Source organism: Lampris incognitus, chromosome 14, assembly GCF_029633865.1.
Source record: "Lampris incognitus isolate fLamInc1 chromosome 14, fLamInc1.hap2, whole genome shotgun sequence".
NCBI lineage: Eukaryota > Metazoa > Chordata > Actinopteri > Lampriformes > Lampridae > Lampris > Lampris incognitus.
This window is the reverse complement of record NC_079224.1, coordinates 49417370-49439335: the sequence shown is the minus strand read 5'-3', so window position 1 is coordinate 49439335 and position 21966 is coordinate 49417370. Positions and strand designations below refer to the sequence as shown.

Below are 21966 nucleotides of genomic sequence, written 5' to 3'. Positions count from 1 at the left end.
GACATGAAGTTGGACCTCCTGGTTCCACTCCTGGTTCAGGCTGTCCGCATGGGGCTGCAGAGACGTGGAGAGCAGCAGATAGCCTCCCTGGCTTCCTTCTCCTCCTCTGGTGGGGGAGGAGCAGACTCCTCTGGCTCTTCCATGATGGACCGGGCGCTGCAGCTCCAGCTTACGGAGCAACTCCTCCAGGGGAAGGAGGGAGAGCAGACTGAGGAGGAGAAGAGGAAGCAGGTGGAGGAGCCTACTCTCTCCGTGGACCTCACCTTCCACCTCTTGCGGGATAATGAACCTGTCTGCTCCTCCAGCTTTCTTCAGTGACACGCAGTTTATCTGCGGGTTTTCTTCAGGATCTGAGTCTCATGTGTCATTACAGCAAACCGTTGAAATATAATGTTCATAAAAATCACTCAAAACATATTTTGTACAAATAGGTCAGCCCATGTTGTCAAATCAAAACGTATCCTGTCTCCTTCTGGAAAATGACAGGCCTCGAAAGTTATGTGATAAAAATAATTTTGAGCAAACTCCTTTTCTCATGAAAGGAAATGTCTACATTCATATTTGTAATAAGATATCAAGTCATATTTACAGATTGTTGTGTGGTCTACATGTGATGGATGATGACAGATGATAAACCTTATTTACTGTAACACACAGGCCTCAAAAAAACCTTTAGAAGCTTTAAATCCCCTCAGGGACTCCCTCTCAGCTGGGTGGAGGAGGCTGATGAGGAGGGATTTTACTTTTGGTTGAGCCAGGAGAAGGAGAAGACGTGTCGGGGTCCGCCGGGCACCTCCGAGTCCTCTTCCTGTGGACTGCCAGAATCAGATGGAGGCTGCAGAGAGAAAGAGGAAAAAGAAGTTTTGAATTTAAGGAACAATCTGGAGCTCAAATGTGAACCAAAGGGTCGCCCCGCCACCAAACTACAAGCCACAGCACAGGAAACTACAAACCACTGCACAGGAAACTACAAACCACAGCACAGGAAACTACAACCACTGCACAGGAAACTACAAAGCACAGCACAAGAAACTACAAACCACTGCACAGGAAACTACAAAGCACAGCACAGGAAACTACAAAGCACAGCACAGGAAACTACAAAGCACAGCACAGGAAACTACAAAGCATAGCCCAGGAAACTACAAAGCACTGCACAGGAAACTACAAAGCACAGCACAGGAACTACAAAGCACTGCACAGGAAACTACAAAGCACAGCACAGGAACTACAAAGCATTGCACAGGAAACTACAAAGCACAGCACAGGAAACTACAAAGCACTGCACAGGAACTACAAAGCATTGCACAGGAAACTACAAGGCACTTCACAGGAACTACAAAGCACTGCACAGGAAACTACAAACCACAGCACAGGAAACTACAAAGCACAGCACAGGAACTACAAAGCATTGCACAGGAAACTACAAGGCACTGCACAGGAACTACAAAGCACTGCACAGGAAACCACAAAGCACTGCACAGGAAACTACAAAGCACAGCACAGGAAACTACAAAGCACTGCACAGGAAACTACAAACCACAGCACAGGAAACTACAAAGCACAGCACAGGAAACTACAAAGCACTGCACAGGAAACCACAAAGCACTGCACAGGAAACTACAAAGCACAGCACAGGAAACTACAAAGCACAGCACAGGAAACTACAAAGCACAGCACAGGAAACTACAAAGCACTGCACAGGAAACCACAAAGCACTGCACAGGAAACTACAAAGCACAGCACAGGAAACTACAAAGCACAGCACAGGAAACTACAAAGCACTGCACAGGAAACCACAAAGCACTGCACAGGAAACTACAAAGCACAGCACAGGAAACTACAAAGCACTGCACAGGAAACTACAAAGCACTGCACAGGAAACTACAAAGCACTGCACAGGAAACTACAAAGCACAGCACAGGAAACTACAAAGCACAGCACAGGAAACTACAAACCACTGCACAGGAACTACAAACCACTGCACAGGAAGCTGCCGTCACTCCCAGACTGATTGACAGGTGTCTTAATACAAGGACTAACACTAAAACAACCACTGAGTTTCTGATGTTTTCTGATGCTGTGAAAGGTTTGTTCAACTCAGTAATGGCTGTAAAGACTGGCGTAAAACACACCCACGTGTTCTATTACTACTGATTTGGGAAAAACAAAATGATTATTTCACATCTAGATCTCAAACTCTTAAATTATATATATATATAAATATACCTCAATTTAATATGGTCACATAAATCACAGATTGAGCCTTTAAATAATTTCTTTCATTTAGTTTTTTTCTTTTCATAGCATAGATATTGTATATTTGGATTAGTAAGCTCATTTGTATTCTACAGCTGTGCTTGCTGCTGAGTTGTGATAGTGTAAAATATAATTAACCAAAAGAGACATTGCCGCTGTCAGACAGGCTGTGGCGCTGTGGAGCAGAAGGATGAATACAGTCTAATGATGGTGGCTCTGAAACTAATGATGCTGTTTACTTTTAATTTGATGCTTTCAAGGCAAGACTGAGATGGTGTGGACATGTGTGGAGGAGAGATGCTGGGTATACTGGGAGAAGGATGCTGAATATGGAGCTGCCAGGGAAGAGGAGAAGAGGAAGGCCAAAGAGGAGGTTTATGGAGGTGGTGAGGAAGGACATGCAGGTGGCTGGTGTGACAGGAAGATGCAGAGGACAGGAAGAGATGGAGACGGATGATCCACTGTGGCGCCCCCTAATGGGAGCAGCCGAAAGTTGTAGTGGTAGTAGTAGTAGTAGTTGTACTACTAGAAGTAGTAGTAGTAGTAGTAGTACTAGTAGTAGGAGTAGTGGTGGTGGTAGTAGCAGTAGTGGTAGTAGTAGTAGTAGTGGTGGTGGTGGTGGTAGTGGTGGCAGTAGAAGTGGTTGTGGTAGTGGTGGCAGTAGAAGTATTAGTGGTGGTGGTGGTAGTAGTAGTAGTGGTGGTGGTAGTGGTGGCAGTAGAAGTAGTAGTAGTAGTGGTGGTGGTAGTGGTGGCAGTAGAAGTAGTAGTGGTGGTGGTTGTGGTAGTGGTGGCAGTAGAAGAAGTAGTGGTGGTGGTGGTGGTAGTAGTAGTAGTGGTGGAAGTAGAAGTAGTAGTGGTGGTAGTAGAAGTAGTGGTCGTAGTGGTGGTAATAGTAGTAGTGGTGGAAGTAGAAGTAGTAGTGGTGGTAGTAGAAGAAGTAGTGGTCGCAGTGGTGGTAGTAGTAGTAGTGGTGGAAGTAGAAGTAGTAGTGGTGGTAGTAGAAGTAGTAGTGGTCGTGGTGGTTGTGGTGGTAGTAGAAGTAGTAGTGGTGGTGGTAGTGCTGGCAGTAGAAGTAGTAGTGGTGGTGGTAGTAGTAGTAGTAGTAGTGGTGGTAGTAGTAGTAGTGGTGGTAGTAGTGGTAGTAGTAGTGGTAGTAGTAGTAGTAGTGGTAGTAGTAGTAGTGGTAGTAGTAGTGGTAGTAGTAGAAGTAGTAGTAATGATAAACTTTTATCTGATGCCTTCTGTTAAATCTCTCTGAAGTTTTATTACTCTCTGGTTTCATCACTTCTGAATGAGTCTTCAGATCCTTCAGGGTGAGTTGTTCTAGATAACACCTCTGCAGTGTTCCTCTCTCGTCTGTCTCTCTCTCTGCACTGCATGCTGGGAGGTTGGGTGTGTGAGTGAGGGTGTTCAATGAGCTCGAGTATTATTATTTTTTTGGGATAGCTTGTAGCAGACATTATGGACATACTAGAGTCATACTCCCCCCTGACCGGGGAGGAAGTCTCCAGGCTTCTGCTGGAACCAACCCCCTACAGAGCATTTCCCCCGCACTGAACCCCACACTCCCACACTGAACCCCACACTCCCACACTGAACCCCACACTCCCGCACTGAACCCCACACTCCCACACTGAACCCCACACTCCCACACTGAACCCCACACTCCCGCACTGAACCCCACACTCCCGCACATCATCAACTCCTCGCTTACAACGGGTGTGTTCCCCACTGCACTTATGCAAGCTCGGGTCACCTGATGGTGTTACTCAAAATACAACAACAACAAAAATCACTTCTGTGCACCCCATGCATTGCCTTTGTGTACTGCCTGTTGACACCTGTCGTATCGGACTTGCAGTGTTAAAAATCTTGTTTCTAAATTGTGGGATGCGTTTTTCTAAAACAAGTGTCATTTCTGGTGTTGGATACAGAAATCTAACAGGCGAAATGGCAAATGTGAACTTCCTGCTGGGAGAGGTAAAGCTGGCCGTGTATAAGGAAAAACAAACTGGAGAACAACAATGGTCAAGAAATAGCTCCAATATTTGTCGCCCTGGTAAAGGCCAGAGTATTGATTGGTTTAAATTTTTGACAAAGCAATGACTGACATAGACGCTTCCTAGAATAGTGGTGCTGCAATGAAGTGATTTGTTCAATGCTAAACAAGAATCTAGACCTCGGTGGTGTCTTCAGATAAGCTGTAAAATGTATTTGGTTGTGTGTGATTATTGAATGTTGTGTGATATTTTACATGTGAACTAAAAGTAGTTTCCCTCTTTCTTTGTCAGGATGTCTTTATTTCTGTGGTCTCACCTGCGGTGGGTTTGTTGTCGGGAGAGTTGGGCCTTGAGGCAGGGTTATGGGCGGGACCTGGGATGGGGTGATGGGTGGGGCTTGGGGCGGGGCCTGGGGCGGTGGGGGGTAGTGGGTTGGTTTTGGGATTGGAGCCGGAGGAGTTTGCTGCTGGGCTGCTGTAGTCTGTGGTGATGGAGGAGGCACAACAATTCCCCCTGCTGTTTGGGAGGACTCAGTTCTACCTCCTACCACTTCGTCTTCCTCGTCACCCTCCTCTTTATCAACTGAGAAACAATAGAGCATTTCAGTTACAAGAAGTCACTAGCAAAATCTAATTTTAGGGATACTGTTAACAGTTGCTTTGGGTTCGGCTGTTTGATGGATGGATGGATGGATGGATGGATGGATGGACATGTGGATGAAGGGTTTTGTTTAGATGTAATGAAGGACCACCAGCTGTTGCTCCGTCAAGTGTTATTAATCCTACATGGAGACTGGTGTCTGAACAGCACTTGAGGTGGATATCGAAAAGCAGGTAATTTCCTTGTAGACGTGTTGCCGTTCGTATTGGCGTGTTTCCTGTTTGGAGTTTCTTCAGTGAATACAAGTTTCTGAGACACACTGCTGATGTTCACAACATTTATTTCTACAATAACGGAGTCATTTTTGAATCTATGCCTTCATTTGCTGCTGCAGTGTTGATGGTAACGTGGCATAAAATAAAAATAATGTTAATAAAATAAAAATTAAGTCACTCTCCTCTCTGGTATTCTCAACAGGCACAAACCATCTCACACTGTTTTCGTTTTTGGCTTTGAGGAGATATTTCCATCCAGAGTAATCCACAATAATAAAGCCGTGAGGGATTGTGTCTTGCCAAATGACACTTTGAGTTTGCTCCCAGGTTAACTTACATTTGATGAAGTCAATGGTTAGCAGGGCTCTCCTCTCATGCTCCAGCATGGCAGTGAAGTGGTCCATGTCCTCGTAGCCGCGCTCCACCTTGTCCAGATAGGAGATGTTGGTTCCTTCTACAAGCCTTCGACAATATGAACCACATCATGTTTAGCAAGGCTGGACCAGGGTTAGCGCCAAGCTTTACAGTCAAAGAATCGCATCGTTTAAATTTCGAAAAATCTTTTGACAAAACACTCAAAACATTTCTTCAAATGTGACTCACTGTTGTAGAAGTGGTTTTGCAGTCTGTGGGAGGGAAGAAACTAGACTCAGATTAATGTTGAATTAAGGAACAGAGACCAGAAAACAACAAGCAATTAAATCCCATTCGGAGTTACTGCTCATAATGACAACCTTTCACACAAGTTAATGTATTAATACACATTCTGACCCAAAGTACTGACATGTCAGGAGTTCCCATACAGGACATCACAATACACTGTCATCTAAACCACCTAAACCAGTATCATCTGAACCACCCAAACCAGTATCATCTGAACCACCCAAACCAGTTATCATCTGAACCACTGGTTCTCAACCTGGGGGTCATGGCCCCCAAGGGGGTCGTCTGATGGTTGTTGAGAAAAGCAGCACGAGACCGTCCAGACCCACGGTGCACCTGATGCGAAAAATAGGTGTACTGTCTCTTTAATCATTAGCGAGCAGCAGTATGTTTCATGCCACGGAAGAGCACAAGTACAGAAGCAATGTCTTGCTTTGAGAATGTTGATGGAGAAGTATAGAGCCCTGCACAGGACTGTTATGGTGATGATGATGTTGATTTATTTCCAACCTGTAAATAAGCAGAGTATAACAACATACAGATAAACCATTGCCAATAATGTGAAGTGATCAACAAATCCAATTCAGCTCCTGTACATTTGAAACTCAATTGCCACTGTTTTCTTAATCCCGCTCCCGCTGGATTTCTGACCATTACCACCCGCTCCCGAAATGTGTGTTACACTCCCGCCCGCACCTGCAGACATTCTGACCATTCACGTCTTCACAATGCACTCTACATAACTGCAGTCCACTGACTTCCGGTTTCTACTGCAGCGGTCATACCAGTTTCCTGTTTGTTGGCGCGTGCTATTGATAGTGGCATATTTGTGGCGATGCCTGCAAGATTCACCATGGATAAATGTCAACCACATGCACACAACTGTCCACACACTTCCACCCGCACCTCCCAGCACACGGGGGAAGAGTTTCAAGTTGTACACATCAAGTTACGTCCACAAATCACGAAAAATGTGCCATTGTCAATCCACACGCCAACAAACAGGAAACTGGTATGACCGCTGCAGTAGAAACCGGAAGTCAGTGGACTACAGTTATGCACAGGGCCGATAGAGTTCCACTGAGCTTGTGTCTTCTCCCATCCCGCAGGGAGAACACATTACTTTAATGTGTAGTAGTAATAAAAAGATGCATACCTGTCGGTGATAACGTAGCGAATTACATTCTAGTGCATAATTACATCCATACTCGCGCAATAATTAGTTATTCTAGTGCAATACGTTCGCCCATTCTAGTGCAGAATTACATTGTATTTATTGAACTCGTTTTTTAGAACCTATTGTCGCCTGTGCTTGTTTGTTTTGCTGAGGTTGTTTTAGTTCGTTTCCCTCTGCCTTTTAATGCACTAGACAGCATTGTATTCTGTACAATGGCAATAAAGAATATCTATTCTATTCTGTTCTATTCTATTCTATGTCAACAAAGCCTTTTCTGGGGACAGTCACACGACACAACAAAGGGCGACACATTTCTCGGCAATATCTTGCTTAATATGTGCTGCACGAAGTTCTCGATCTGTTCTTTAGCTTACTTTGACCAGGGAGAAAGGAGCAGGCATGTGGCCTCAACACAGAGGTGCCAGACTTGTGCCCGTTGTACGTTTGCACATCTGTAGTAACTAACAAAGTGCAGCTCATTTCCATCTTTGTCAGTACCAACTAAGACATGTTTCTGATCATCAGGCTTGCCCTGCTATTCTTTTGTATTGTGATGACCTGCTGTGATCTTCTTTTTCGACTTCATTTGTTGACTCCATCCTTCTGGTTAGCGCTCGCTACATCCCAGGACCTGCAGTTTATTTTTTGACCACCCACTCACGCCAGATTTGCATGCAGTCCTCTAGTACAGTATTTTCAGTCGAGTCAAAATATTAAACAGTGCCATCTAGTGGTGTTAGTTGAAATGCGGCGTATTCATCTGACAAAATTACATTGTGTAAGTCGCTTTGGAAGATAAGTCGCAGGACCACCTAGAGGAGCAAAACAACTGACTTATAGTCCAGGGAACACGGTAGTAATAATAATAATAATAATAATAAGCATACTAGTCATTTGATTAATGTACTCAAACAAAGATTTTTTGTGTGTTTTTTTCCTTTGGGGGGGGGGGCACCACACCACACCACACCACACCACAAAGCAATTACGCTTAGGGCATCCTTAGGGCTTAGGGCAGCAGCGCCCTGTTAGGTAAACAGACCAGACAGACAGACGGAGGGAGGGAGAGACAGACAGACAGACAGACAGACAGACAGAGCCAGATAGACTGTGGTGACCTGCAGGAAGATGGCCATCTCTGGCTGCTCCATGGTCTGGATAGCGTTCTCCAGCAGCTTGGTGGTGTTCTCCAGGTGTTGGCTGTACTTCTTCCTCAGTGTACGGATGTAGTCCAGCTTCTCCTCCTGCTCGGCATTGATCTGCAGTGTCATCTCTCCTTTGCGCTCCTCCAGGATGGCGTAAAGATGGTCGAAGCCCTCACACATCTTCGACTTCTGCCTCCGTCCGTTCTCCTGCCAGCAGAGAGGAACGCTGGGAGATTTCACAACATTTACAATTGGCTCTGTGCATAACTGTGGTCCACTGACTTCTGGTTTCTAATGCAATGGTCATACCAGTTTCCTGTTTGTTGGCGTGTGCTATTGACAATCTCTGTGAATGTTCTCATTCATCCAGGTCATGGTTATCCAAAGGAGTTGAATCAAGTGCAACTGGACTTGGTATATATCCGTGAAGACGTTTCACCTCTCATCCAAGAGGCTTCCTCAGTTCGTGCCTTTCTGATTAGACCAAGCTAGTCTGACTGGCTGGTGATGAGACTCAGAATTTATCCACTAAGTGTCATTGTCAGAGCTATTGATATGCATGACTCTTTGTGTCCCGATGTTTACCAACGCCCGTCGCTTACAGAGCCATAGATATGTGTGGCTCTTTTGTGTATCGATGTTATGGCCGCGCCCGTCGTTATCGGAGCTATTGATATGCATGGCTCTCCTGTGCTTCGATGTCCAGCTCACCAGTATCGCCCATTGTGGCCAACTTATATGGAAGATGTAGAACACAGGGCCCTGAACTCCTTCAGAGGAACACCTCCGAGCCACTGGTTCAGATATGTGGACGACACATGGGTCAAAATCCAAACACAAGAGGTGCAAGCGTTTACCAAACACATCAACTCAGTAGACAAGAACATTAAGTTCACAAGGGAAGACGTAAAGAACAACAGTTTGCCCTTCTTGGACTGTGACGTCCACATTGGGGAAGACAGGAGCCTCCACATTGGGGTTTACAGGAAACCTACACACACAGACCAATATCTACTTTTCGACTCACACCACCCTCTGGAACACAAACTGGGCGTCATCAGAACTCTGCAACACAGAGCTGATAATGTGCCCAGCAGCACTCAGGCCCAACGAGAAGAACACAAACACCTGAGGGGAGCTTTAAAAACCTGTGGCTACCCCAGTTGGACCTTTGTGAAAACTGCAACACGTTCCAGAAAGACCAACCAGGTGAGCGACGAGGAGAAAAGGAACAGAAGGAATAACACAGTCATCCTGTATGTTTCTGGGGTCTCCGAGAAACTCAGGAGAATTTTCAACAAACACCACATCCCGGTATACTTCAAACCCAGCAACACACTCCGACAAAGACTGGTTCATCCCAAAGACCGTGTACCACACACCCGGAAAAGCAGTCTGGTGTATGCCGTGCAATGCAATGAGGATTGCACTGACCTATACATAGGAGAAACCAAACAACCACTACACAAACGGATGGCCCAACACAGAAGGCCAAACTCCTCAGGACAAGACTCAGCAGTTTATCTACACCTAAAGGAGAAGACACACTCCTTCCAGGACAGCAACGTACACATTTTGGACAGAGAAGATAGATGGTTTGAAAGAGGGGTGAAGGAAGCCATCTATGAGAAACTGGAAAAACCATCCTTCAACAGAGGAGGTGGTCTGCGACACCACCTATCTCCCACTTACAATGCCGTCCTTTCATCTCTACCCAGGAGACTCAAGAAGTCTAGCCTCCAAGAACAACAGTCAGTCACTAACGGCTCCAACCACTCTCATGACCACTGAACAATGAAGTCCAAACTAACCCCCCCAACCACCGTCGCTGCTAAACAAATGCTAATCAATAGCTCCGATGGCGACGGGCGTGGCTGGACATCGGTACACAAAAGAGCCACGCATATCTATGGCTCTGTTAGCGACGGGCGTTGGTAAACATCGGTACACAAAGAGCCATGGACATCTATAGGTCTGACAACGACCCATAGAAGATAAATTCTGAGTCTCATCACCATCCAGTCAGACTAGCTTGGTCTAGTCAGAAAGGCACGAACTGAGGAAGTCTTTTGGATGAGAGGCGAAATGTCTTCACAGATACTTACCAAGTCCAGTAGCACTTGATTCAACTCCTTCAGATATTGACTGGTATATTTTTCGTGATGCCTGCAAGATTTACCATGGATAAATGTCAACCACATGCACACAACTGTCGACACACTTTCACCTGCACCTACCAGCACACGGGTGAAGAGTTTCAAGTTGTACATATCAAGTTACGTCCACAATTACGAGGACGAGCAGACAGACGGACGGAATGGTGGACGTAACTTGATATGTACAACTTGAAACTCTTCCCCTGTTTGCTGGTAGGTGCAGGTGAAAGTGTGTCGACAGTTGTGTGCATGTCATTGACATTTATCCATGGTAAATCTTGCAGGCATGGCGATAAATGTGCCATTGTCGATAGCACACGCCAACAAACAGGAAACTGGTATGACCGCTGCAGTAGAAACCAGAAGTCAGTCATGCAGAGTGGTTTTACAGCACTTCAACACCAAACACATGAACAACGTCACTGTGTTTTCTCAGCTTATTCCCAGTCAACATGGCTGTGGAAGTGGGGTGTGGCTTAGCCTAGGCTGCAAGCAGAGAGAGAGGGGCGTGGATCGCTGGAGAGCAGACGCTATGGCCTCGGGTGTGTTAGACTACCCAACTCTCCTTTATATACCACAGTGAAGCTGGGTCCTGGACTAACTAACTAGCTAACGCTGATACAGACGCGAACACAGGCACGGAAAAGACGCAGAGAAAAGGCTGCCGCAGAAAAACGCTCAGGAACGGCAGCAGAGGCTCCATCACAGCTGAGTACCGGCCCGTACGACTTGCTGACCAGAGACATGGTCCCTTGTAAGTAGGTTCTGTGAAGAAAGCCCTGTGTTTCACTAAACACGCCTCCGTCCTCCACACCAAAGCCTGTCCAGTGGCAGCAACTTTGCCACAATGGTTTTTCTACCAGCACTTCGTTTTAAACTGTAAATCTCTCCCTGTTTTGATACATTTCAGATGGGATATACATTCCTCCGTCACAACCAGCAATTCTTCATCACCGTCCAACAACTGAGTCACAACTTTTACCTGGACTGTGCCCCAAACCACAAACAACTGACTACATACTACACACTATACTAATACTACACTGATCAGCCAAAACATTAAAACCACCTGCCTAATATTGTGGAGGCCCCCTCGTGCCACCAAAACAGCTCTGACCATAGCGGCATGGACTCCACAATACCTCTGGAGGTGTCTTCTGGTATCTGGCACCAAGACGCTAGCAGCAGATCCTTTAAGTCCTGTAAGTTGGGAGGTGGGGCCTCCGTGGATCGGACTTGTTTTTCCAGCACATCACAGAGATGCTCACTCAGATTGAGATGTGGGGAATTTGGAGGTCAAGACAACCCCTTGAACTGTTTGTCACGTCCCTCAAACCATTCCTGAACACTTTTTACAGTGAGGCAGGGAGCATCATCCTGCTGAAAGACAACCCTGCCATCAGGGGATACCGGTACCATGAGGTTCCCTGGTCTGTAACGATATTTAGGTAGGTGGTACGTGTCAAAGTAACATCCACATGAGTGCCAGCACCCAAGGTTTCCCAGCAGAACATTGCCCAGAGTATCACACTGCCTCTGCTGGCTTGCCTTCTTCCCATCCAGGGAAAGCACCCACTTACCCAGTCACATGATGTAAAAGGTGATTCATCAGACCAGGCCATCTTCTTCCACTGCTCCAAGGTCCAGTTTTGACACTCATGTGCAGATTGTAGACACTTTCGGCAGTGGACAGGGGTCATCAGGGGCACTCTGACCGGTCTGCTGCTACGCAGCCCCATACACAGAGGGTGTGATGTGCTGTGTGTTCTGACACCTGTCTATCAACGCCAGCATCAAGTTTTTCAGGAATTTGAGCTACAGTAGCTCTTCTGTGGGATCAGACAAGACGGGCTAGCCTTCGCCCCCCACATGCGTCAGTGAGCCTTGGGCGCCCATGACCCTGTCGCCAGTTCACCGGTTGTCCTTCCTTGGACCACTTTTGGTAGGTACTGACCACTGCATACTGGGACCACCCCACGAGACCTGCTGCTCTGGAGATGTTCTGACCCAGTCGTCTAGCCAGCACAATGTGACCCTTGACAAGGTCTCTCAGATCCTTACACTTGCCCATTTCTCCTGCTTCCAACACACCAACTTCAAGAACTGACTGTTCACCTGCTGCCTAATATACCCCACCCCTGACACACACACACATGCTGCTGCCTAATATACCCCACCCCCTGACAGGTGCCATGGTAATGAGATAATCAATGTCATTCACTTACCTGTCAGTGCTTTTAATGTTTTGGCTGATCGGTGTATACTACACACTACTAACATGCCACCTACTGACTTGTGAACTAACTACATACTTAAACATCCGTTGTGATCAGTAGACTTGTCTCTGGTTTATTGATAGAACTCATATTCCTCTCAGTCTGTGGCTATGAATTAATCTTACAGTTCGTTTCAATGTCCACACTATTCTTCTGCAAAATACTATGATGGTATTACCAGTACAGCGTGTAGTACCAGTCTATGACCAGTACAGTGTGTAGTACCAGTCTATGACCAGTACAGTGTGTAGTACCAGCCTATGACCAGTACAGCGTGTAGTACCAGCCTATGACCAGTACAGCGTGTAGTACCAGCCTATGACCAGTACAGTGTGTAGTACCAGCCTATGACCAGTACAGAGTGTCGTACCACTCTATGACCAGTACAGTGTGTAGTACCACTCTATGACCAGTAGGCCTGTCAGATAGCATTTGAAATTCGAATGTACATTCGAATTATGGTAATAATATTCGAATTTGAATATGAAAATATGAAATTCGATTTTTTGTAATATATTTTTTTAATATATTTTTCCCCCTTATTAATATTATTATTATTAATGCACACACGTTTAAATGGAAATAAATGATGGTTTCGTGAAACGTATTTTATGAAAATAAGCATAGCCTACATCCGTAGTAAAACCGGAAATTAAAAAGCTCTTGTCAGTTCCCACGCCGAGCGGGCGGGCTCATAGAACACAGGAAATGGCGGAATCCGAGAAGAACGTTGGCTGTGACCCAAGCGCTAGCACTAGCACTAGCACATCTCCTGCGAGAGTCATTCATACTCCACAACATCTGAGAAGTTACGTATGGAAATTCTTTGGGTTTTGGGCTGTTAATGGGAAAATCGAAGAGAGTATATATCCACACCTCGGGAAGATGGCTCAGAGATACCTCGCCGTGCCAGGGACATCCGTGCGCTCTGAGCGTGTCTTTTCTGATGCGGGAAACATAGTCACCAAAAAAAGGAGCGCTCTCGAGTCTGAACACGTGGACGCTTTGGTTTTTCTCGCAAACCACTATTAGCACAACTTCTTATACTACTACAGTGAGTAGGACTCTTGATTTTATTTTTTTAAGCCCCGTGGGTCATGGATAATTTACTATGCCTATGTTACTTACGGTAAATTCGTTAACACCATCTGGCCTTTTCCTAGTCAGATTTATTTTACTTGTATGTTACTTAGAGTAGGCCCTAGTTAACATCATCTGGCCTTTTCCTAGTCAGATTTATTTTATGTTTAGGGGTGCTCAACAACAGTTTTTGGACTAATATGTGCGGACAATGTGCTGGAGTTGTATGTTGTCATAAATATGCTGTTAATAAAAACACGGGCTACAATAGACTTACTCTCTCTGTATTGATTTTTGGGGGTGATATGCAAATTCAAGGTATTCGAATGCCATTCGAACCTCAGTGTGTAATATTCGTTATTCGTTCGAGGCCTATTTTTGGCATTCGTTCACAGCTCTAATGACCAGTACAGTGTGTAGTACCACTCTATGACCAGTACAGTGTGTAGTACCAGCCTATGACCAGTACAGAGTGTCGTACCACTCTATGACCAGTACAGTGTGTAGTACCACTCTATGACCAGTACAGTGTGTAGTACCAGCCTATGACCAGTACAGTGACCAGTAGAGGTTGTGTACTCACATCTACCGCCCTGCAGGTCTCCTCCAGCTGGCTGATGATGGCCTGAACCCGATCATTGTTCCCCACCAGCATGGTTATACAGTTTGTCAACTCTGCCTATACACACACACACACACACACACACACACAGATATAAGGGGGCGTAGATGTAAAGCACAGTGATGGTGGTGTCTATGTATGAAGGATATAAAGGAAAAGAAAAAGCATAGATTTTCTTCCTCCGAAGACCAGACAACGGAGGACCATCAGTTGTGCCATCCCAGATCCATAACCACATGTGTTCACATCTAAACACGTTAACTTAACTGGTGAAAGGAAGTGTCAGTAAGCAGGGCGGTGGTGGAACCAGTCTGCTCCTACCTTCTGTTTCTGGAAGACGGTGTCCAGCGGCGCCACCTCACAGTCTTTATGAGCACCAAAGACTTTGCAGAGGGAGCAGGTTGGGACGCCGCAGGTCTCGCAGTAGATGTTGATCTTCTCCTCCTCGTGCTCCTCACACATCGGCTGATCACACTTTGGCTCAGGAACAGCTTTACTGCTGTAACACACACACATAGCCACGGATCAGGGAATCGAACCCACAACTCTGCAGCCACACAGACCCATGTTCAGTGTTCGGCTGCTGTTTTTCCTGTTAATGAGTGATTCTACACAACTACTTCACCTGAACCTTCAAAAAACACAGTGATAATTCAATAAAAACCACATGGCATCGGTCTTCCCACTGTTTTTAGGAAACCATTTCCCAGAACTTAAGCTTGGACGGACGCCACCGACCACTTATCCAGCCATGACCGCTGCCATCATGGCCATTCTTTTTATGTCCACAAATAAAAATACGCAATTGCAGCTTAAAATACACTTAAAATATGTCCTCTTAGAAGGTAAAAATATGATTTTATATACTTAACATTTTTTCAATAACCTCAATGGCATTTCCAAGACATTTGATCACGTTTCCATGTGTTTTCAAAGACTGCAGAACTAGTGTGTGGTTTTCCAGGTTTTCCAGGATGCATGGGAACCCCGCATCAATAAAAATAAATAAAAACATTTTTAAATAAAAAACACAAGTTCCAAAAATTGAAAATGACTGCTGCCAAAGTGCTCTTCAGCAAAACACAACAGCTCCGGCAGAACGGCCCCGACTGTAGAAACATGTGGTCGTACCGGTTAGTTTCCAGTATAAATGTGCTTGCTGAGTGGTATTTAAATGGCTGGTTTATCTGTCACCAGTGTGGAGGACATCATGGTTCCAGCTGGTTTATCTGTCAGCAGTGTGGAGGACCTCATGGTTCCGGCTGGTATATCTGTCTCCAGTGTGGAGGACCTCATGGTTCCGGCTGGTATATCTGTCACCAGTGTGGAGGACCTCATGGTTCCGGCTGGTTTATCTGTCACCAGTGTGGAGGACCTCATGGTTCCGGCTGGTTTATCTGTCAGCAGTGTGGAGGACCTCATGGTTCCGGCTGGTATATCTGTCTCCAGTGTGGAGGACCTCATGGTTCCGGCTGGTATATCTGTCACCAGTGTGGAGGACCTCATGGTTCCGGCTGGTATATCTGTCACCAGTGTGGAGGACCTCATGGTTCCGGCTGGTTTATCTGTCACCAGTGTGGAGGACCTCATGGTTCCGGCTGGTATATCTGTCACCAGTGTGGAGGACCTCATGGTTCCGGCTGGTTTATCTGTCACCAGTGTGGAGGACTTCATGGCTCCGGCTGGTTTATCTGTCACCAGTGTGGAGGACCTCATGGCTCCGGCTGGTATATCTGTCACCAGTGTGGAGGACCTCATGGTTCCGGCTGGTATATCTGTCTCCAGTGTGGAGGACCTCATGGTTCCGGCTGGTATATCTGTCACCAGTGTGGAGGACCTCATGGTTTCGGCTGGTATATCTGTCTCCAGTGTGGAGGACCTCATGGTTCCGGCTGGTATATCTGTCACCAGTGTGGAGGACCTCATGGTTCCGGCTGGTTTATCTGTCACCAGTGTGGAGGACCTCATGGTTCCGGCTGGTATATCTGTCTCCAGTGTGGAGGACCTCATGGCTCCAGCTGGTATATCTGTCACCAGTGTGGAGGACCAAATGGCTCCGGCTGGTATATCTGTCACCAGTGTGGAGGACCTCATGGTTCCGGCTGGTTTATCTGTCACCAGTGTGGAGGACCAAATGGCTCCGGCTGGTATATCTGTCACCAGTGTGGAGGACCTCATGGTTCCGGCTGGTTTATCTGTCACCAGTGTGGAGGACCTCATGGTTCCAGCTGGTATATCTGTCTCCAGTGTGGAGGACCTCATGGCTCCGGCTGGTATATCTGTCTCCAGTGTGGAAGACCTCATGGTTCCGGCTGGTTTACCTGTCACCAGTGTGGAGGACCTCATGGTTCCGGCTGGTTTATCTGTCACCAGTGTGGAGGACCTCATGGTTCCGGCTGGTATATCTGTCACCAGTGTGGAGGACCTCATGGTTCCGGCTGGTATATCTGTCACCAGTGTGGAGGACCTCATGGTTCCGGCTGGTTTATCTGTCACCAGTGTGGAGGACCTCATGGCTCCGGCTGGTTTATCTGTCACCAGTGTGGAGGACCTCATGGCTCCGGCTGGTATATCTGTCACCAGTGTGGAGGACCTCATGGTTCCAGCTGGTATATCTGTCTCCAGTGTGGAGGACCTCATGGTTCCGGCTGGTATATCTATCACCAGTGTGGAGGACCTCATGGTTCCGGCTGGTATATCTGTCTCCAGTGTGGAGGACCTCATGGTTCCGGCTGGTATATCTGTCACCAGTGTGGAGGACCTCATGGTTCCGGCTGGTTTATCTGTCACCAGTGTGGAGGACCTCATGGTTCCGGCTGGTATATCTGTCTCCAGTGTGGAGGACCTCATGGTTCCGGCTGGTATATCTGTCTCCAGTGTGGAGGACCTCATGGCTCCAGCTGGTATATCTGTCACCAGTGTGGAGGACCAAATGGCTCCGGCTGGTATATCTGTCACCAGTGTGGAGGACCTCATGGTTTCGGCTGGTATATCTGTCACCAGTGTGGAGGACCTCATGGTTCCGGCTGGTTTATCTGTCACCAGTGTGGAGGACTTCATGGCTCCGGCTGGTTTATCTGTCACCAGTGTGGAGGACCTCATGGCTCCGGCTGGTATATCTGTCTCCAGTGTGGAGGACCTCATGGTTCCGGCTGGTATATCTGTCACCAGTGTGGAGGACCTCATGGTTCCGGCTGGTTTATCTGTCACCAGTGTGGAGGACCTCATGGCTCCGGCTGGTATATCTGTCTCCAGTGTGGAGGACCTCATGGTTCCGGCTGGTATATCTGTCACCAGTGTGGAGGACCTCATGGCTCCGGCTGGTATATCTGTCACCAGTGTGGAGGACCTCATGGTTCCGGCTGGTATATCTGTCTCGAGTGTGGAGGACCTCATGGTTCCGGCTGGTATATCTGTCATCAGTGTGGAGGACCTCATGGTTCCGGCTGGTATATCTGTCACCAGTGTGGAGGACCTCATGGTTCCGGTTGGTTTATCTGTCACCAGTGTGGAGGACTTCATGGCTCCGGCTGGTTTATCTGTCACCAGTGTGGAGGACCTCATGGCTCCGGCTGGTATATCTGTCACCAGTGTGGAGGACCTCATGGTTCCGGCTGGTATATCTGTCTCCAGTGTGGAGGACCTCATGGTTCCGGCTGGTATATCTGTCACCAGTGTGGAGGACCTCATGGTTTCGGCTGGTATATCTGTCTCCAGTGTGGAGGACCTCATGGTTCCGGCTGGTATATCTGTCACCAGTGTGGAGGACCTCATGGTTCCGGCTGGTTTATCTGTCACCAGTGTGGAGGACCTCATGGTTCCGGCTGGTATATCTGTCTCCAGTGTGGAGGACCTCATGGCTCCAGCTGGTATATCTGTCACCAGTGTGGAGGACCAAATGGCTCCGGCTGGTATATCTGTCACCAGTGTGGAGGACCTCATGGTTCCGGCTGGTTTATCTGTCACCAGTGTGGAGGACCTCATGGTTCCAGCTGGTATATCTGTCTCCAGTGTGGAGGACCTCATGGCTCCGGCTGGTATATCTGTCTCCAGTGTGGAAGACCTCATGGTTCCGGCTGGTTTACCTGTCACCAGTGTGGAGGACCTCATGGTTCCGGCTGGTTTATCTGTCACCAGTGTGGAGGACCTCATGGTTCCGGCTGGTATATCTGTCACCAGTGTGGAGGACCTCATGGTTCCGGCTGGTATATCTGTCACCAGTGTTGAGGACCTCATGGTTCCGGCTGGTTTATCTGTCACCAGTGTGGAGGACTTCATGGCTCCGGCTGGTTTATCTGTCACCAGTGTGGAGGACCTCATGGCTCCGGCTGGTATATCTGTCACCAGTGTGGAGGACCTCATGGTTCCAGCTGGTATATCTGTCTCCAGTGTGGAGGACCTCATGGTTCCGGCTGGTATATCTATCACCAGAGTGGAGGACCTCATGGTTCCGGCTGGTATATCTGTCTCCAGTGTGGAGGACCTCATGGTTCCGGCTGGTATATCTGTCACCAGTGTGGAGGACCTCATGGTTCCGGCTGGTTTATCTGTCACCAGTGTGGAGGACCTCATGGTTCCGGCTGGTATATCTGTCTCCAGTGTGGAGGACCTCATGGTTCCGGCTGGTATATCTGTCTCCAGTGTGGAGGACCTCATGGCTCCAGCTGGTATATCTGTCACCAGTGTGGAGGACCAAATGGCTCCGGCTGGTATATCTGTCACCAGTGTGGAGGACCTCATGGTTCCGGCTGGTTTATCTGTCACCAGTGTGGAGGACCTCAAGGTTCCAGCTGGTATATCTGTCTCCAGTGTGGAGGACCTCATGGCTCCGGCTGGTATATCTGTCTCCAGTGTGGAGGACCTCATGGTTCCGGCTGGTATATCTGTCACCAGTGTGGAGGACCTCATGGCTCCGGCTGGTTTATCTGTCACCAGTGTGGAGGACCTCATGGCTCCGGCTGGTATATCTGTCACCAGTGTGGAGGACCTCATGGTTCCGGCTGGTTTATCTGTCACCAGTGTGGAGGACCTCATGGCTCCGGCTGGTTTATCTGTCACCAGTGTGGAGGACCTCATGGCTCCGGCTGGTATATCTGTCACCAGTGTGGAGGACCTCATGGTTCCGGCTGGTTTATCTGTCACCAGTGTGGAGGACCTCATGGTTCCGGCTGGTTTATCTGTCACCAGTGTGGAGGACCTCATGGGTCCGGCTGGTATATCTGTCACCAGTGTGGAGGACCTCATGGTTCCGGCTGGTTTATCCGTCACCAGTGTGGAGGACCTCATGGCTCCGGCTGGTTTATCTGTCTCCAGTTTGGAGGACCTCATGGCTCCGGCTGGTATATCTGTCACCAGTGTGGAGGACCTCATGGTTCCGGCTGGTTTATCTGTCACCAGTGTGGAGGACCTCATGGTTCCGGCTGGTATATCTGTCACCAGTGTGGAGGACCTCATGGTTCCGGCTGGTTTATCCGTCACCAGTGTGGAGGACCTCATGGCTCCGGCTGGTTTATCTGTCTCCAGTTTGGAGGACCTCATGGCTCCGGCTGGTATATCTGTCACCAGTGTGGAGGACCTCATGGTTCCGGCTGGTATATCTGTCTCCAGTTTGGAGGACCTCATGGTTCCGGCTGGTTTATCTGTCACCAGTGTGGAGGACCTCATGGTTCCGGCTGGTTTATCTGTCTCCAGTTTGGAGGACCTCATGGCTCCGGCTGGTATATCTGTCACCAGTGTGGAGGACCTCATGGTTCCGGCTGGTATATCTGTCTCCAGTTTGGAGGACCTCATGGCTCCGGCTGGTATATCTGTCTCCAGTGTGGAGGACCTCATGGTTCCGGCTGGTATATCTGTCACCAGTGTGGAGGACCTCATGGTTCCGGCTGGTTTATCTGTCACCAGTGTGGAGGACCTCATGGTTCCGGCTGGTATATCTGTCTCCAGTTTGGAGGACCTCATGGCTCCGGCTGGTATATCTGTCACCAGTGTGGAGGACCTCATGGTTCCGGCTGGTTTATCTGTCACCAGTGTGGAGGACCTCATGGCTCCGGCTGGTTTATCTGTCTCCAGTTTGGAGGACCTCATGGCTCCGGCTGGTATATCTGTCACCAGTGTGGAGGACCTCATGGTTCCGGCTGGTATATCTGTCACCAGTGTGGAGGACCTCATGGTTCCGGCTGGTATATCTGTCTCCAGTGTGGAGGACCTCATGGTTCCGGCTGGTTTGGCATCTCGTGATCTGATTGACTTTACAGGGTTTTATACTTGGAATTGTCATCTAGGATGGAGTTAACACCAAAAACCCTGTAGCTCTCTGGATAAACGTTGCCCTTGCTTCACCTCTGGGTGTCTCTCCTGGTTGAAGTGTGTTTCTGCTTGTCAGCCAGACAGAAACACACCCCACTATATAAATAGTTCCTGCTGCACATCCGTCTCGTTGACCCACATGTAGAAATAATTTCCTGGCAGCGGTTTGGAGTGTCACACCTGCTGACGGACCAGTAAGGATTACCGGTAAAACCAGCGTCAAACTTCAACTTGTGACCTTAACAGCTCAGTGTAGTATCTTTGGTGAATTGTGGCCCAGGTGAGCTAACCCAGGTGTCGTCATATGACCCGTGTTTGTGGACTTCACATTGCTGTCAAATGAAAATCATCGATTGTCAGTTAGCCTCTTTCATTAAGAAAGGGGGGGGGGGGAGCACGACGTGTCATTTCTCATTTTAATGCAGTGAGCCGTGGGCTTCCCGCCTTGCAGGACGCTAATGGAACGATAACAGCATTTATTTTCATTTATTTATTCATGTATTTTTTTATTCTTTCTGTGCTGCCAGTTAAACCGCACCTGAGGTGAATTCAGCTAGCAAAGCACGATAAGCCACCAGCAAAACGGCTCAGACATGGCATTAAACATGTCAACAACCCGGAGAGGAAGAGGAGGCAGCTTCGGGTGACTAATAACAGATATCGGTAGAATATTAGTCTCCCTTATTTAGCAGCAGAACTAACCCCCCGTATTTACTATTACGCTACTTTGAGGAGGAGCCCCGCTGGAGCATCAGACCACACTGTGTTCTGGGGGGGACGGCTTTCACAGGTTTCTACAGGTTTCTGAAGGTTGTCCATCACCATCTCTCTATTTCCATCATGGCCGGCTTGACAGGTGCTGTTCACACCCAGTTGTCTAGATCCAGTCCTCTTCTGGAGCTCTGGTTCTGTTCTCAACACCGCCAAAAATCATCTCGTCTTGTCTTGTTCCATTTTCCCAACCGCTTACCCTGCTCTCAGGGTGGCGGGGATGGATGCTGGAGCCCATCCCAGCAGTCATTGGGCGGCAGGCGGGGAGACACCCTGGACGGACCGCCAGACTATCACACAGGACCCACACACACAGACACACACACAGACACACACACAGACACACACACAGGGCCCACACACAGACACACACACACACACACACATTCCTACCTAGGGACAATGTAGTACGGCCGAGTCACCTGACCTACATGTCTTTGGGCTGTGGGAGGAAACCAGGACGTCCCCCAAGGTTGGACTACCCCGGGGCTCAAACCCAGGACCTTCTTGCTGTGAGGCGACCGCGCTACCCACCGCGCCGCCCGTCTCTTCTTGTTTTTTAAAACCCAACTTCCTGGCCGGTAAGACTGAACTCTCTCCCAGGTCACTGTCCACACTGAAGCGCCGGTGCTGC

At 48.1% G+C, this 21966-nt stretch overlaps 1 protein-coding gene across 1 annotated transcript in view; it reads right to left on the bottom strand.

Annotated features, from left to right (window-relative positions):
• Nucleotides 1-315: 315 nt before the first annotated feature.
• The window catches only part of LOC130123607 (E3 ubiquitin-protein ligase TRIM63-like), a 40759-nt gene continuing 19108 nt past the window's right edge, over nucleotides 316-21966 (bottom strand). The window contains exons 4-10 of the mRNA XM_056292829.1: nucleotides 14577-14754; nucleotides 14217-14312; nucleotides 8095-8328; nucleotides 5740-5762; nucleotides 5474-5598; nucleotides 4578-4843; nucleotides 316-835 (exon numbers count right to left, since the gene is read on the bottom strand). Coding sequence (XP_056148804.1) covers nucleotides 740-835; nucleotides 4578-4843; nucleotides 5474-5598; nucleotides 5740-5762; nucleotides 8095-8328; nucleotides 14217-14312; nucleotides 14577-14754 — 1018 coding nt within the window. The 3' untranslated portion in view covers nucleotides 316-739. The remainder of the gene's footprint in view (nucleotides 836-4577; nucleotides 4844-5473; nucleotides 5599-5739; nucleotides 5763-8094; nucleotides 8329-14216; nucleotides 14313-14576; nucleotides 14755-21966) is intronic.